This window comes from Erigeron canadensis, chromosome 7 (assembly GCF_010389155.1).
Source record: "Erigeron canadensis isolate Cc75 chromosome 7, C_canadensis_v1, whole genome shotgun sequence".
NCBI classification, from domain to species: domain Eukaryota; kingdom Viridiplantae; phylum Streptophyta; class Magnoliopsida; order Asterales; family Asteraceae; genus Erigeron; species Erigeron canadensis.
This window is the reverse complement of record NC_057767.1, coordinates 34,167,263-34,179,941: the sequence shown is the minus strand read 5'-3', so window position 1 is coordinate 34,179,941 and position 12,679 is coordinate 34,167,263. Positions and strand designations below refer to the sequence as shown.

At 34.6% G+C, this 12,679-nt stretch overlaps 1 protein-coding gene across 1 annotated transcript; it reads right to left on the bottom strand.

Annotated features, from left to right (window-relative positions):
• Window positions 1-2,970: 2,970 nt before the first annotated feature.
• LOC122608735 (LOB domain-containing protein 14-like) lies at window positions 2,971-3,926 on the bottom strand. Its single transcript, XM_043781830.1, has 2 exons — window positions 3,642-3,926; window positions 2,971-3,526 (listed from the first exon to the last, which is right to left on the bottom strand). Exons 1-2 carry the CDS (start codon window positions 3,918-3,920, stop codon window positions 3,086-3,088), a joined length of 720 nt encoding a protein of 239 aa, XP_043637765.1. The 5' UTR covers window positions 3,921-3,926; the 3' UTR covers window positions 2,971-3,085.
• Window positions 3,927-12,679: the final 8,753 nt, after the last annotated feature.

Sequence of the window (12,679 nt, the reverse complement as noted above, 5' to 3'; positions counted from 1 at the left end):
GTATATGATTGTCTACATTAAAAATCGTCGCGTACCTTGTGCATACCATTCTTATTGGAGCAATATGTCAAAATATCGATGAGACAATGATAGTTCCACAAGAAAGGAGACACGTGGAATGCACTTAACCACTTAAAAGAACAATGTTTGCCTATAGATATAGAGAATGTTTTTCACTCATTTCTGCCTTTCTGGTGGTTATCAAGTCTCTACAGCTAGTATTGTTTATCAGTTTATGTGTCAAACTTGTTGGAATACTATAATTTAATCAATGATTTATTCATTGACGATACTCATAGTTTTGCATTACGTATTTCTGTTCTGTTAAACTATATTTAAAAAATCTGGGACTAACTACTCTGGTTCTTAAATGTGAAATGACATAAATTGACAAATACAGTATATTATTTTCAATAGTAGAAATGTAATTAGGTAGAGGGTATTTGTGTACTTTTTCATAAGATACATGCTTGTTCTTTCAAAGCAACTTTTTTTTTTTAATTTAAAATTTTTATTATTATTTTTTTTTTATAAAAAGTAGTTTCATGGTTTTGAAACTTATAAAATTAATAAGCTACTAAAAATTTTGATAGCCAAATTAAAAACAAAACTTATGAGCATGAGCTTATGAAAAACAATAAGCTCAAGCTTAATTAAGATCCTATAAGCTACAGCCAAACACACCCACAGTTCTAGCATATGGTTGTGATATATTCAGAACCTCTTGATGAAGGATGTTGATACTTTTAACCAAATTGGGAAAATGGCTTATAAACAAATTAATGAATAAGAATATTAGATATTGTTAGTTATGGTATGGATGGATAAAACAATTGCTCAGCAGAAAATTTACAGCTAATCAGTTGTAGTAATATATATGACGAAAGGTCAGCTTTGCTCGCATGTGGAATGTATAAAATCTCATACTTAACCCATGGAAATATAGTCTATCGTAATTAATAATACTAATATGAAAAGTATTAGTACTTGTAAGGAAATTGCTAACATGTGCTCCTGGCTAAATATTTATTATGTGAATCATTTTTAGACTTACTGTGACTGCTTGGTTCAAAGTTTTCATCATGACAAGTCAGTTGATGTGAAGCTAGGCCAGAATTTGGAATTACTTATGTTAAGGAAACTCTGAAGTATTTTGCTATAACATTCTCTTAAAACCATTGAACCAGACGGGCTCTGACTTCGGAGTTGTGCAGTGCACTACTTGCATATAGGCCACTAATATATATGATGATGGAAAAGGTCAGAAGCATTAAGCCTCAAGTCACAAGCAGTCTTTAAGACCACTAGTAGCTTGATCATTTAAGGCTCTGACCTTAATCTTGTCAAGTCGATCAGCAGGCTGGCCGGTCTCCTGTTCTGGGCAGGCAATGTACGTGCAAATCTTTAACGTATCATGTTTACCAATTGGGTGCAACCTACCTACACTTCAAGCTAGCTACAAATTAATTAATGAATTGCAAGTAAAAACTTAACAGATTGCTGCAGCCCCCAGAGGAAGCGCTGAACTACCCATAACACTGGTATCCCCAACTTCACAGTGAACTAATTAATATATTGATCTTGAGGCCGGCTTCCGTGTGTAATACGTACTCAATATTGTTGCCTAATCAGATCCTTGCGGCTTGTAGACTTTGCTGATCAACAAGATAAAAATATGTACATATAGCTAGAATGACTAGCTAGAATGACTAGATATATAATAAGGTGCAGTAACCCGGGTATGACATTATATAACCAGAGATTGATAGCACTCATATCTGAATCAACCAAAATGTGCTAGCTGCTTGTAATTAAGCGAGCTGAGCTTTATAAATACACAGAACTCATAGACTTAATCTATATATATGCATAATGCAACATATTCAATTCATTTCAATTAAGTACTAACATCTAGAGAAAAGTGACCTGCAGATCACACATAACACAAGTTGCTATTTCACTATACCATCTCAACTGACTTTGTATATGCAGACTGGCCGGGATGTATATAAATATATATGCAGGCTGCAGAATGAAAGAAAATGACATCCTGATTATAATAGTTAAAAGATTAATCACAAACTAATTAATAATTAAGCCAACATGGTAACTTAATCCACCCCAAACATATATATGTAATATAACATTTCTGAACACAGTTGATATAAGGATCTCAAACATAAACCAAAGTATCTTCTATATTAAACCAGTTTAGGTTTTTTTTTTTTTTTTAGTGTTTTGCTAGAGTGCGTGCTTCCTTAATATATATTTCTCATTCGTCGTGAAAAGAAAATGCATTCACAAGTAGTATTAGTTAGATGAACTCACATCCTATTTATAAGTTTTGCCGGAAGTAAACATATTGGAAAAATATATATATAGATAGATCGGTGTCATCGGTGATCAACTTAGCTAAAGTATATGCTACGTATTGTACAAAAGACGTCGGTTAGTTAAAATGCAGAGCAATTAGAAGATATGCCACTAGATACCTAGCTAGCAAGCTCTAGCTTTCAAGGATCAGGACTACTAATTCTTAACAACTGCAAAATAACTTTGTAAGGAATAAAATCAGGTATGTCTTGAGCATAAAGCATGTAACTAATAAAGGCCAATGATGTGACTATGTATGCATGGGTGATCAGTCATTATAAGCTACTATATACTAATCAGTAGCTAGCTAGGTCATTAAAACATAAAGTAGCTCACAAAGAAATTAACATTGGATATTCTTCTGATCAAGATACTTGATATATAATTAACTACTAGCATATACACATGATGGATAAATCATATCCAAACTTACACATACAAGATCTATGAAGTAAAACAATGATCATGTAGCTTAGGGTTTCCAAACTAATAAACACATTCTAGCTAGGGTTTAATAGCTGGCTGGCCTAGTTTAATTAATCTTAATTATTATTATATAATTAATATAAGTATAGAAAATTGGCATTATGTCTTGGATAGAGGTGGGGGGCAAATACCAAAATTGACAGAGTAACATGAACTATATATATAGATATAATTAAGTATATATTCTAGCTGATCCCAAGCTGATCTCTTGATCATTATTTTCTCATTAATGATGACTATAGCCAAAAGCAACCGAATGAAGGTCTTCCGTATTCTCTTGGAAAATCCATTCTTTGTTGTTGTGGTCTATTTGCATTATCTCCAATGAATCTATCGAGTAATTTGAACCTTCTTGGAAGCTGGAAAACGATCCATCTTCTTCCTTGAGAAACGAATTCTCGTAGTTTCCTCCCATGGAGTTGAAATTCATGATCTCGTTCATATTGTTATTTAAGGTTGACTTTTGATCGAATTGGGCCTTATTGATTGAAGAATTTTCTTCTTGTTGAAACCAACTATGTATATCTTGTGGAGGTGTATCATCAGATGGAAGTCTCCCATTTTGTCTATGATCGTTGGACGGATAGTTTGAACAACTAGAGCCGTTTAGCACACTCAAAACCGCTTGTTCCTTTAAAGAAGCTAGTTGAGATTGTAGACTAACTACCTGTTTAAAGAAAAACAAAAACAATTAGAATGAATTTTATCTAGCTAGTTATCTAGATTATATTAGATAAATAGATAATTAGGGTTTATGTTTAAATATAAGCTACTTATTGCACCTGTTGTTGAAGTGCAAAGATATGTGAAACACAGCCATAAATGGGATCTTGAAGCCTTGCTTGAGCTTCGTAAGCGATAGTGATGGCTGCTTCACAACGACCACTAACGGGGAGGTGAGCAAGGAGTTTAGAGACATTGCTTGCGCCAAAAACCCTGTGAATTGCTGCAAAATGGGCAGCACCTTGTTCATGACAAAAATAAGGGGCAAAAACACATCCCCTTACACATTTTCTTCTCAAGAATTTGCAAGCTCCACAAGGAGAACCTGATCCTGTCATGCTTAATCTTATGTTTTCGATCGAATTTAATTATTAATTTCCTAAAAAATTATTGTTTCTTGAAGTGTTTGATGATGAGATAATTGTAGTTTGTTATGATCTGGATACAAGCATTGTACCATGTATATAAATACATGAACTTGAGGGGTGATCATATTCTGTAAATTATTTAACCACAAACGGTTCCCTTAATGGCCTACAGTTTGTATTATTAAATTTTAATGGGAAAAAAAAAAACAAAAATCTTTTCAAATTTCACCCTGCATCCAACCCCACTCCTCCTTATGTTTCCTTAATTTTAATTCTAATACGTACTCATTATCTTAGTTAACTAGATCAAGATTTTTATTAGTTAGAAAGGATACAAACACATATACATTCATAGATTATACTCTTGCCAATGTAGGGTATTACAAAGCATACAAACACATGTACGAACATATATAGATCGATTCATGCTTATGTGAGGTTAGCCCACTTGGTAGAGGCTCTTACCTCTTAATCAAAAGACGAGGATTCAATACCTGACATTGGTGCTTCTTGGTGTTTTGTGGAGTAGTAGTATATATTCATTCATACATATATACATAGGTACATTGTATACATACATACATATATGTCGTAATTATGATTTACTTAAAAATACTAAAGACAAATGCTAGAGCAAAACAATTACAAATCATTGAAGCTAGCCGAATTCAAATTACAGATCGACCATCCACCTTAGTAATTTGCCTCCTTCAATTGGAGGTCCAAATAAATGAAAATAATTTGACATTAGCCGCAATTAGCTTTGTTTTTCGTACTATTTAAGATGAAGTTGATGTCGTTATATGATTGACATGGTAACAACCATAGAGTAGTCTTGATCACCAAATTGTCCACTCTTTTCGGTTGTGACATATGTAGCACTTGAAATTGAAATGAATCCACCACATGAGTAAGAACTTCAATTATTTCAGAATGTACATCTGATGTTGGTTGACTTCCACCACATAACACTTAGATACTTCTAGATCTTTTGGTGTAATTTGATTAACTTGTTTGACCATTATCATCATAAGAAAACATCATATAGCCTTGGAGATACGCAAAACATGCACGCCTATCTGGATTTATTATGATCTTAGAGGCAAATCTCTGATAAATTTAATTTTCGGAACTTGACGTAATTTTGCCACCTTTGGAAACCTTTTGTAATTAACCGTCGTTTAGGAAATTAATGGGCCTAATAACTTTCATATACCCGTGATAATCATTCTGGTCATCATATTCTCTAGTTCACACTCTTAAATATCAACACATAAAATTCTAAATCTATAGGTTGTATCTGATTGAATAGTCTGGGTAAACCGTCAAATTGATTCAATCTGAAAGTGATTATACGTCTTTCAGAAATCACATAAAATATATCCGGTTTAGTTGTTCGTATATAAGGTAAGTAATCGTGTAAATGAAGAAAACATTAAATATTTATGAAAAAAATACTGATCAAGAACTCTTTAATCTCGTGTACTACATTGATGACAACCTCTCTATCCAAGGGGTATCATGCAGGTTCAACACTTCCACCCAATATCCGCTGGCCAATATAGTGTACGTTATTGCTCAATCCTAAGATTGAACGCGTGCCAATATATTTTTGGAGAGACTTCATTGTAGTGGTCCTAACCAATCCACCTTATGGATATGATGGTTGGAACGTTTATGTCATACAAATAATAAGTAAATAAATAACTAATTAGGCTCATCAAAAGAACATATTCCACGGCCAAAAAAGACAAAAGATAATGCCACACTATTTCAGTAAATAGAACGCAGGACACCTCACATAAGGAAGCATGTCGAGATTGATATTGATCATCATATAATTAAATATTATTATTATTATTATAAGAATGATCGAGATTATTGCTTTAAGATGTAAACCACTTTGCCAATGGGTTAAAACACCAGTGGTATTCTGAAGTCCTGCAATGATGCTTGGATTCTGAGAGATCAGGGTTCGAGTCTGAGTAGGCAAGGTTTTACCTCCAATTTAATGTCGAGCCTTCTGTAGCGGTTAAATTGGCGGTTTTTCCAACCCCTATGGTCCCTGACTTCGTGGATCGGTCGCTAGTGACTGTCTGCCCGAATGGATGTAACGGCTATTCGTCCCGTGACACGAACGTTCAAAAAAAGGATGTAAACCACTTTACATGACTTGTCATAATATATATATATATATATATAGGGGATGAGAATATAAGGTTGTCAGATATCTAAGCTTAGGTGTGGAACACTTACATATTGTTTTTTTAATCTATAAAAATCATGGGGGCCCCTGCATTTATTCATTAAACAAGAAATAATAAAATATTAGTATGCGAGGGGTTCCACACCTAAGCTTAGGTGCCAGACAGCCTTATATTCCCTTTTCCCATATATATATATATATATCGAACTTCAATTTTGTGCATTGTATGTAACAAATTTTCAAATTCAACATTTATCTTGGGCATCCCGGGACGTGTAAATAATGTGCAGGTCACTCATCGGGACACGCATCAGATGCCAGATTGTGCCACGTTACTATTCGGATGATTTCTTACACGATTCGTTCAGTTTAACAGGTTACTTATATACAACGAACCCGATTAAACTTTTTTCCATACAATAGTAGCTGGTTACGAGTTACATACACACACAAATATTATCAAAAGGTTACAATACAAGTACTCCAAAGGATATTCATACTTGAATTATAATTTATTTAAAGGGGGTGTTTGGTATTGTGATTACAAAAGAAATTTTATGTCTTCAAAATGGATTATGTGTTTACAAAACATGTTTTTTTCCAAAAATGTGTTTTCATAGCAAATAATCACTTTTGAATACAAACACTTTTTACATTATTTGCATTTTACAAACGTAATATGCAGATAATTAGTTCATAACGTAATCCCGAACATCCTCTAACAAAAAGACAAGTGTTATTTACAAAAAAAAAAAGAGTCTAATATTAATACACCCTTATAACTTATCACCTACCAGTCACCCTTTATTAATATTATTAAGGATATAAAATCAAAACGAACTAATTTTATTTATCTATATATCTTAATTTCACATGTGTAAGTATATAATTTGCACATGTATAGATAATAAAAAAAACAAAAATTAAAAAGCGTCAAAAGTATATTAAGTCGTCTTTCTTTTCATTTCTCTAATGAACAAAGAAGTTTTAAAACTGCCCATATAATTTCATTTCATTTAACAATGTATGGTTTTTAAGGTAAACTATTTTAAACGAATTAGAAGAATTTTTATTATTTTTTTTAGAAAAGGTAAAATATTAAAAAATGATTCTAGTAAAAAAAAAATAATTAGAAGGTAAGTAAAATAAGGGGATGATTATACCTCATAGTTCATAATCCTAAATATCTTTTTAATTCAAAAAATAGTGACATGTGGAAATTCAAATGATAAGATTTTGAACGTGGTTAAGTGTAATCCACATGTCACATACATATAGTTTTAGGGGTATTTTTTTTGCCTAATGTTTAGAAGGATTAATCCTATTCCGTAAAATAAATGACGAACCGTGTAATCCGTGCCAATACCCTATAAGGGGCAAGGGTGCAGTGCCAATTTGTGGCAAATTGGGGCAAGTTGAAAAACCAATTTCAATGGAGCCGACGAGCCGATGTTTATTGATGAAAGGAGCCGATTGAAAATACCGACTGCAAGTTTACCGTAATAAAGAACATTTTCTATACATTCATATATTTTATGATAAACGATGTACAAAACACATGCTAGTTGTCATAATTTTTTAAATAGTTTGACACAAACCCCAATGTGGTTCACTTCCAATAATGGCAAACCTATACATCCCTCTCTTTCTTTTCGTGTCAAATCAGAATTTACTTTTCATTAAACCACATTTGGTTGGTTTTTGTGAATATCAATATGGCTTTGTGTTTTATAAAGGGGCTCCTGTTTCTACTTTTAATTTCTTTGGGGTTCTTATTCCGACTCCATAATTAAGACGACCACACACCTTTTAATTGGAAAATTTAGAGGGATAACTGAGCTCATCCCTCAATTAGGAGGATTCATTTCCACGTTAGGTGGAAATAACAAAAGATTTTTCTTAAATATACTTTTCAAATGATTGTGATTCAAACAACTTATCTGATTTGAAGGTGTTTGAAAAATATAGATATTCTTATAAATTAAGAGGTTTTTTAGAATGATTAATTAGCCTATATAAAGATGATCTAGGTTGTTTATAAGTGATGTATGTTAAAAGTAGTTTTTTCTTCTTCATTTTGTGCACTTTCTTAGATTAATTTTCAAACACAAAAATATTATGTAACGCTTCAAATAACTATAGATATGAGGTAGCCAAGTACCGATTTGAGAGTTTGTAGGATCGGTACCAAGTGGGACTGGAACCGGGAAATACCGAGCAAATCGCGATGGTCTCGTTTGGTCCCGAGATACACAGAAAGTAACATTCTAGAAAATAAAGAATTAATATCAGTGATATCACTTGGAAGTTACACAGGTTGCGTATAACATTAATGTAGTTCTCAAAGTTTCAAGCCATTTGATGAGCATTTATTTTGTGATAAAAACCCTATCGAAAGGCCTCATTTATGTCTTAAATGAGTTAATATACCGGAACTATCGGCACCTAATGGATTCTATGTTTACGCAGGTTCACGAAAGATACGAGTGAGGGTAAATGGTATCAAGTGACTCAAGATGAAGGTCTATGAAGTTACAAGACACATGGAAGTGATTCGGGAACCAAACGAAGCGATACGAGAAGCAACAGGAGCTACCAGCGCCGCTGGCACCTTGCCATGCTCAACGTCGTTGGAGCCCAACCTGTGCCGCTGGGCGGCCCAATTTAGCAAACCGACTTATCACCCTATTTAAGTCGAAGCAACCCTCAAAACCCTAAGAGAATGCCGATTCAGCAGCCCTAGTCTCCCACATCAAACCCTAGGTCGACTTTGAAAATTTCAAGGAGGTTTTGGAGCTTCCAACACCTTCTGGTCTTCATTCTCAACCTAGATCTACTCTTTTATTTTACTTTCAGTTGGTAAACAATGTCTTTCATCTTTTCAGACTTTGTTATTTCTTTAATAATGTTAGGCTAGTATGATGAATACTTGTTTGGATCGATGTGATCATGTAGATGTTTATCTATTTTACTTTTATTTTGGAGTATGTTTTACTGTTTATCGTAGATCCATGTTTTACTAGTTCTTCATATTTGATGATATACCTCTCCAGCGCTCTACCTCTGTATGTGAATCTGCTACTTAAAGATGTTTTCTACCAGGATTACGGAGCTCACCTCTGTCAGGATTACAGAGCTCACCTCCGTCAGAACGGAGGTCACCTCAGGAAAACAGAGCTCACCTCCATCAGGAACAGAGCTCATCCGTCAGAACGGAGCTCCGCCAAATATGGAGGAAATCTCTTATTTTCTTTCTCTTAAAGAAAAGGTACGTTTCCTTATCTTTTATTAGTATAATATATTTATTATATGACATGTAAATCCCATAAACATGTCTACGATATCTTGTCCCCAAATAATTAGGGTATCCCCCTAAAAACCCTAAAACCCTAGCTTTCCCTCCAAGCTAGCTCCTCTTATAAATAGAGGTCCTCCCCAATAGTTGAGACATGTTCTCTTCACCCTCAAAATACCTAAGGTGGTCGGCTCCTCTATGGAGTCGTCTCCACCGCCAACACAAACACCTCCGATCTTGTGGCGTTAAGCTTCTCAAAGCTATACACCGCCAACGGATCAGTCAAAACCCCCTCCTTGTTCCGGATCGAAGGTTCATGCGATTATTTGATCAAACAATATTATTATCGGTTCTATATCTGCATGTATTGATTTAATTCTGATGATGAGTCTATAATCATACACTAAGATTAATACATAAGGATAGAAAACACTAGTCGGTCTATAACTAAATGTAAAAGGTGATTCACTTGTAACCGAGGGACCCAAAACCATAGTAATTAGGATGAATAGAACATGATGACTAACAATGTCAGACGCGATCCAGTGACATGGAAACGAGCACTGTGGTCACCGGAGAGAATTATTATCAGGTCATGGATTAAGAGCAGGGTATCTTAAAGATAAATTAATAACATAAACTTTAGGTCATTAATGCTTAAACAATGAGTCTAACGAGAATTTGTTCATATAATAGTGTGAGTCTAGAGACAACACTAATTACTTAGGCAAAGTGAATCTAACGAGAATCCGAGCCGTGATTAAGTTTCCAACAGTCTAGCAAGTAGGTAGAATGATATATGGCTGGGTCATGAGATCTGAGATGCAAGCAAGTATTTTAATTTAATTACTGTTATTTGCTTTTTCAAACTATTATCAAACTAAGTCTCTCGCTGAATAAGCGGTTGCGACTTCTATTTACTTTTCAGTATTTTAATTAGTTAAATAGAATATCGTGATAAAAGCTAAAATTACACATATTACTAGATTAGGTAAAGCAATGCGTCTCTGGGAACGATCCTGTATTTATCACTTAACTATATTACATCTCATCGGGTCCACAGTCCATTAAGGTGTGTGTGTGTAAGTGTTTTTTGAGATATTTACTTGTATAACTTTTATAAATTTAAACACTAAAACAAACACAACCATCACCATTCAAGTTAATCAGTTTTGAAGATAAATAATATTATCTTTGACCTCAAATTTGAAAGTGTTAATTGGTCTATACTTTGTCTGTTTTCATATCTTATGTTTTGCAAATTTAGTACTATTTTTCTTATACCATTGTATGTATAATGTTTCCATGCATCACGAGATGCAAGAAAGTTGAGTCAGTGAACTTACTAGGATATTAAGTATAACCATTCATATCTTACTAAATGCCAACTATCGGGACTAGTCGGGATTGGTACCAATATCCCGGTCCCGTCTCGGTATGGTACCGGTACTAATTCAAATGGGACCGAGATCGGTACCATATTTTGCTCATACTCGGCGTCGGTACCGTCAGTACCGGGACCGGTATGGGACGGTACCAGTCCCATGCCCATCCCTAGTGTCAACTACACTCTTGCCAAAGCAAACAACAATTTGGTCGTAAAAAAGTGAATGTTTATGGCTGACAACAACCAGAAACCCCAAAAGTGGTTACCGATCTTACTAGAATAAGGGTGTTGTACGTTATGAGCATCGACAAGTTTTTCAGCATGGATTCCGGCAATAGAAGCCAAGAAAACCATAGGATTAGCCTCAAAATTGAAACCCCATGATGAGCGTCCATTTTGTGATAAAAACCCCCAAGGACCTCATTTCTATGCTTAAATGAGTTATTATTCCGGAACTATTGGTACTTAATGAATGATGTGTTTATGCAGGTTCACGGAAGATGCGAGAGAGGGTAAATGACATCAACTGACTTAAGAAGGAAGCCTATGAAGATACAAGGCACAAGGAAGTGATTCGGGAGCCAAACGAAGACGCAAGAAGAAGAACAACAGCCACCAGCCCCGCTGGCCAATCACCAGCGCCGCTAGCCCATGAGAGCCCATGACCAGCACCGCTGGTCGGCCCAGATCAAAAACCGACTTTTACCACTATTTAAGTTGAACTAACCCTCAAAACCCTAGGAGAGAGCCGATTCAGCCGCCCAGCAACAACCCTAGTTCGATCTTGCAGATTCCAAGAAGGTTTTGGAGCTTCTAACACCTTCCGATCTTCATCCTCGATCTAGATCTATCTCTTTTATTTACTTATATTATCAAACAATGTCTTTCATCTTTTCAGACTTTATTATTCCTTTAATAATGCTAGGCTAGTAGGTTGAATACTTGTTTGGATCGATGTGATCATGTAGACATTTATTATTTTACTGTGTTTGTTTAGATTCTATTGAAATGTGTTTTGCTGTTTATCGTAGATCCATGTTTATTAGTAATTCATGTTGCTTTTGGTTTAATATCTGAAGATATTAGTTTAATTCTGATGGTTGTCTATGATCATACACTAGGACTAATATGCCAGGACAGAAAATGACTAGTCGGTCTTTAACTAGAAGTAAAAAGTGATTCACTTGTAACCGAGAGATCCAGAACCATAGTAACTAGGATGAATTAAACATGAAGCTTAACAATGCCAGACGCGATCCTTTGACTTGTAACCAAGCACTGTGGTTACCAGAGGGAATTATATCTGGTCGGTAACTAATAGATGAATTAGTAAAACAAACTTTAGGTCATTAATGTTTAAACAATGAATCTAGCGAGAATTTGTTTATAGGTAGTGTAAGTCTAGCGACAACACTACTAATTAGGCAAAGTGAATCTAACGAGAACCTGAGCCATGATGAAGTTTCCAACAGACTAGCAAACTAGTAGGTCATACCATGAGATCGGAGATGCCAAACAAGTATTTTAATTTAATTACTGTTATTAGCTTTACTCAAATATTTTCAGATTAGCCTCTCACTGAAAAGCGGTTGCGGCTAGATTTTTAATTTACTGTTAGAAGTATTAGTTTATTAGGAGTTAGTGACAAACCCCCAAACAAATTAGAATTACACGTACTACTAGATTAGTTAACGTAACGCGTCCATGCGAACGATCCTGTAACTTACCACTAGGCTATATTACATTAACCGGGTTCTCTGCTCGTTAAGTGTGTTTAGGTTAGATAGTTACTTGTACAACATATAAATTTAAAGACAAGAAATAAAACGCAAACCACCCCA

Bases quoted from the DNA above. Each gene is read 5' to 3' on its own strand.
- LOC122608735 (XM_043781830.1), bottom strand. From the start codon at position 3,920: ATGACAGGATCAGGTTCTCCTTGTGGAGCTTGCAAATTCTTGAGAAGA. The intron at 3,527-3,641 runs GTGCAATAAGTA...TTCTTTAAACAG, and splicing joins TCTTTGCACTTCAACAACAG to GTAGTTAGTCTACAATCTCA.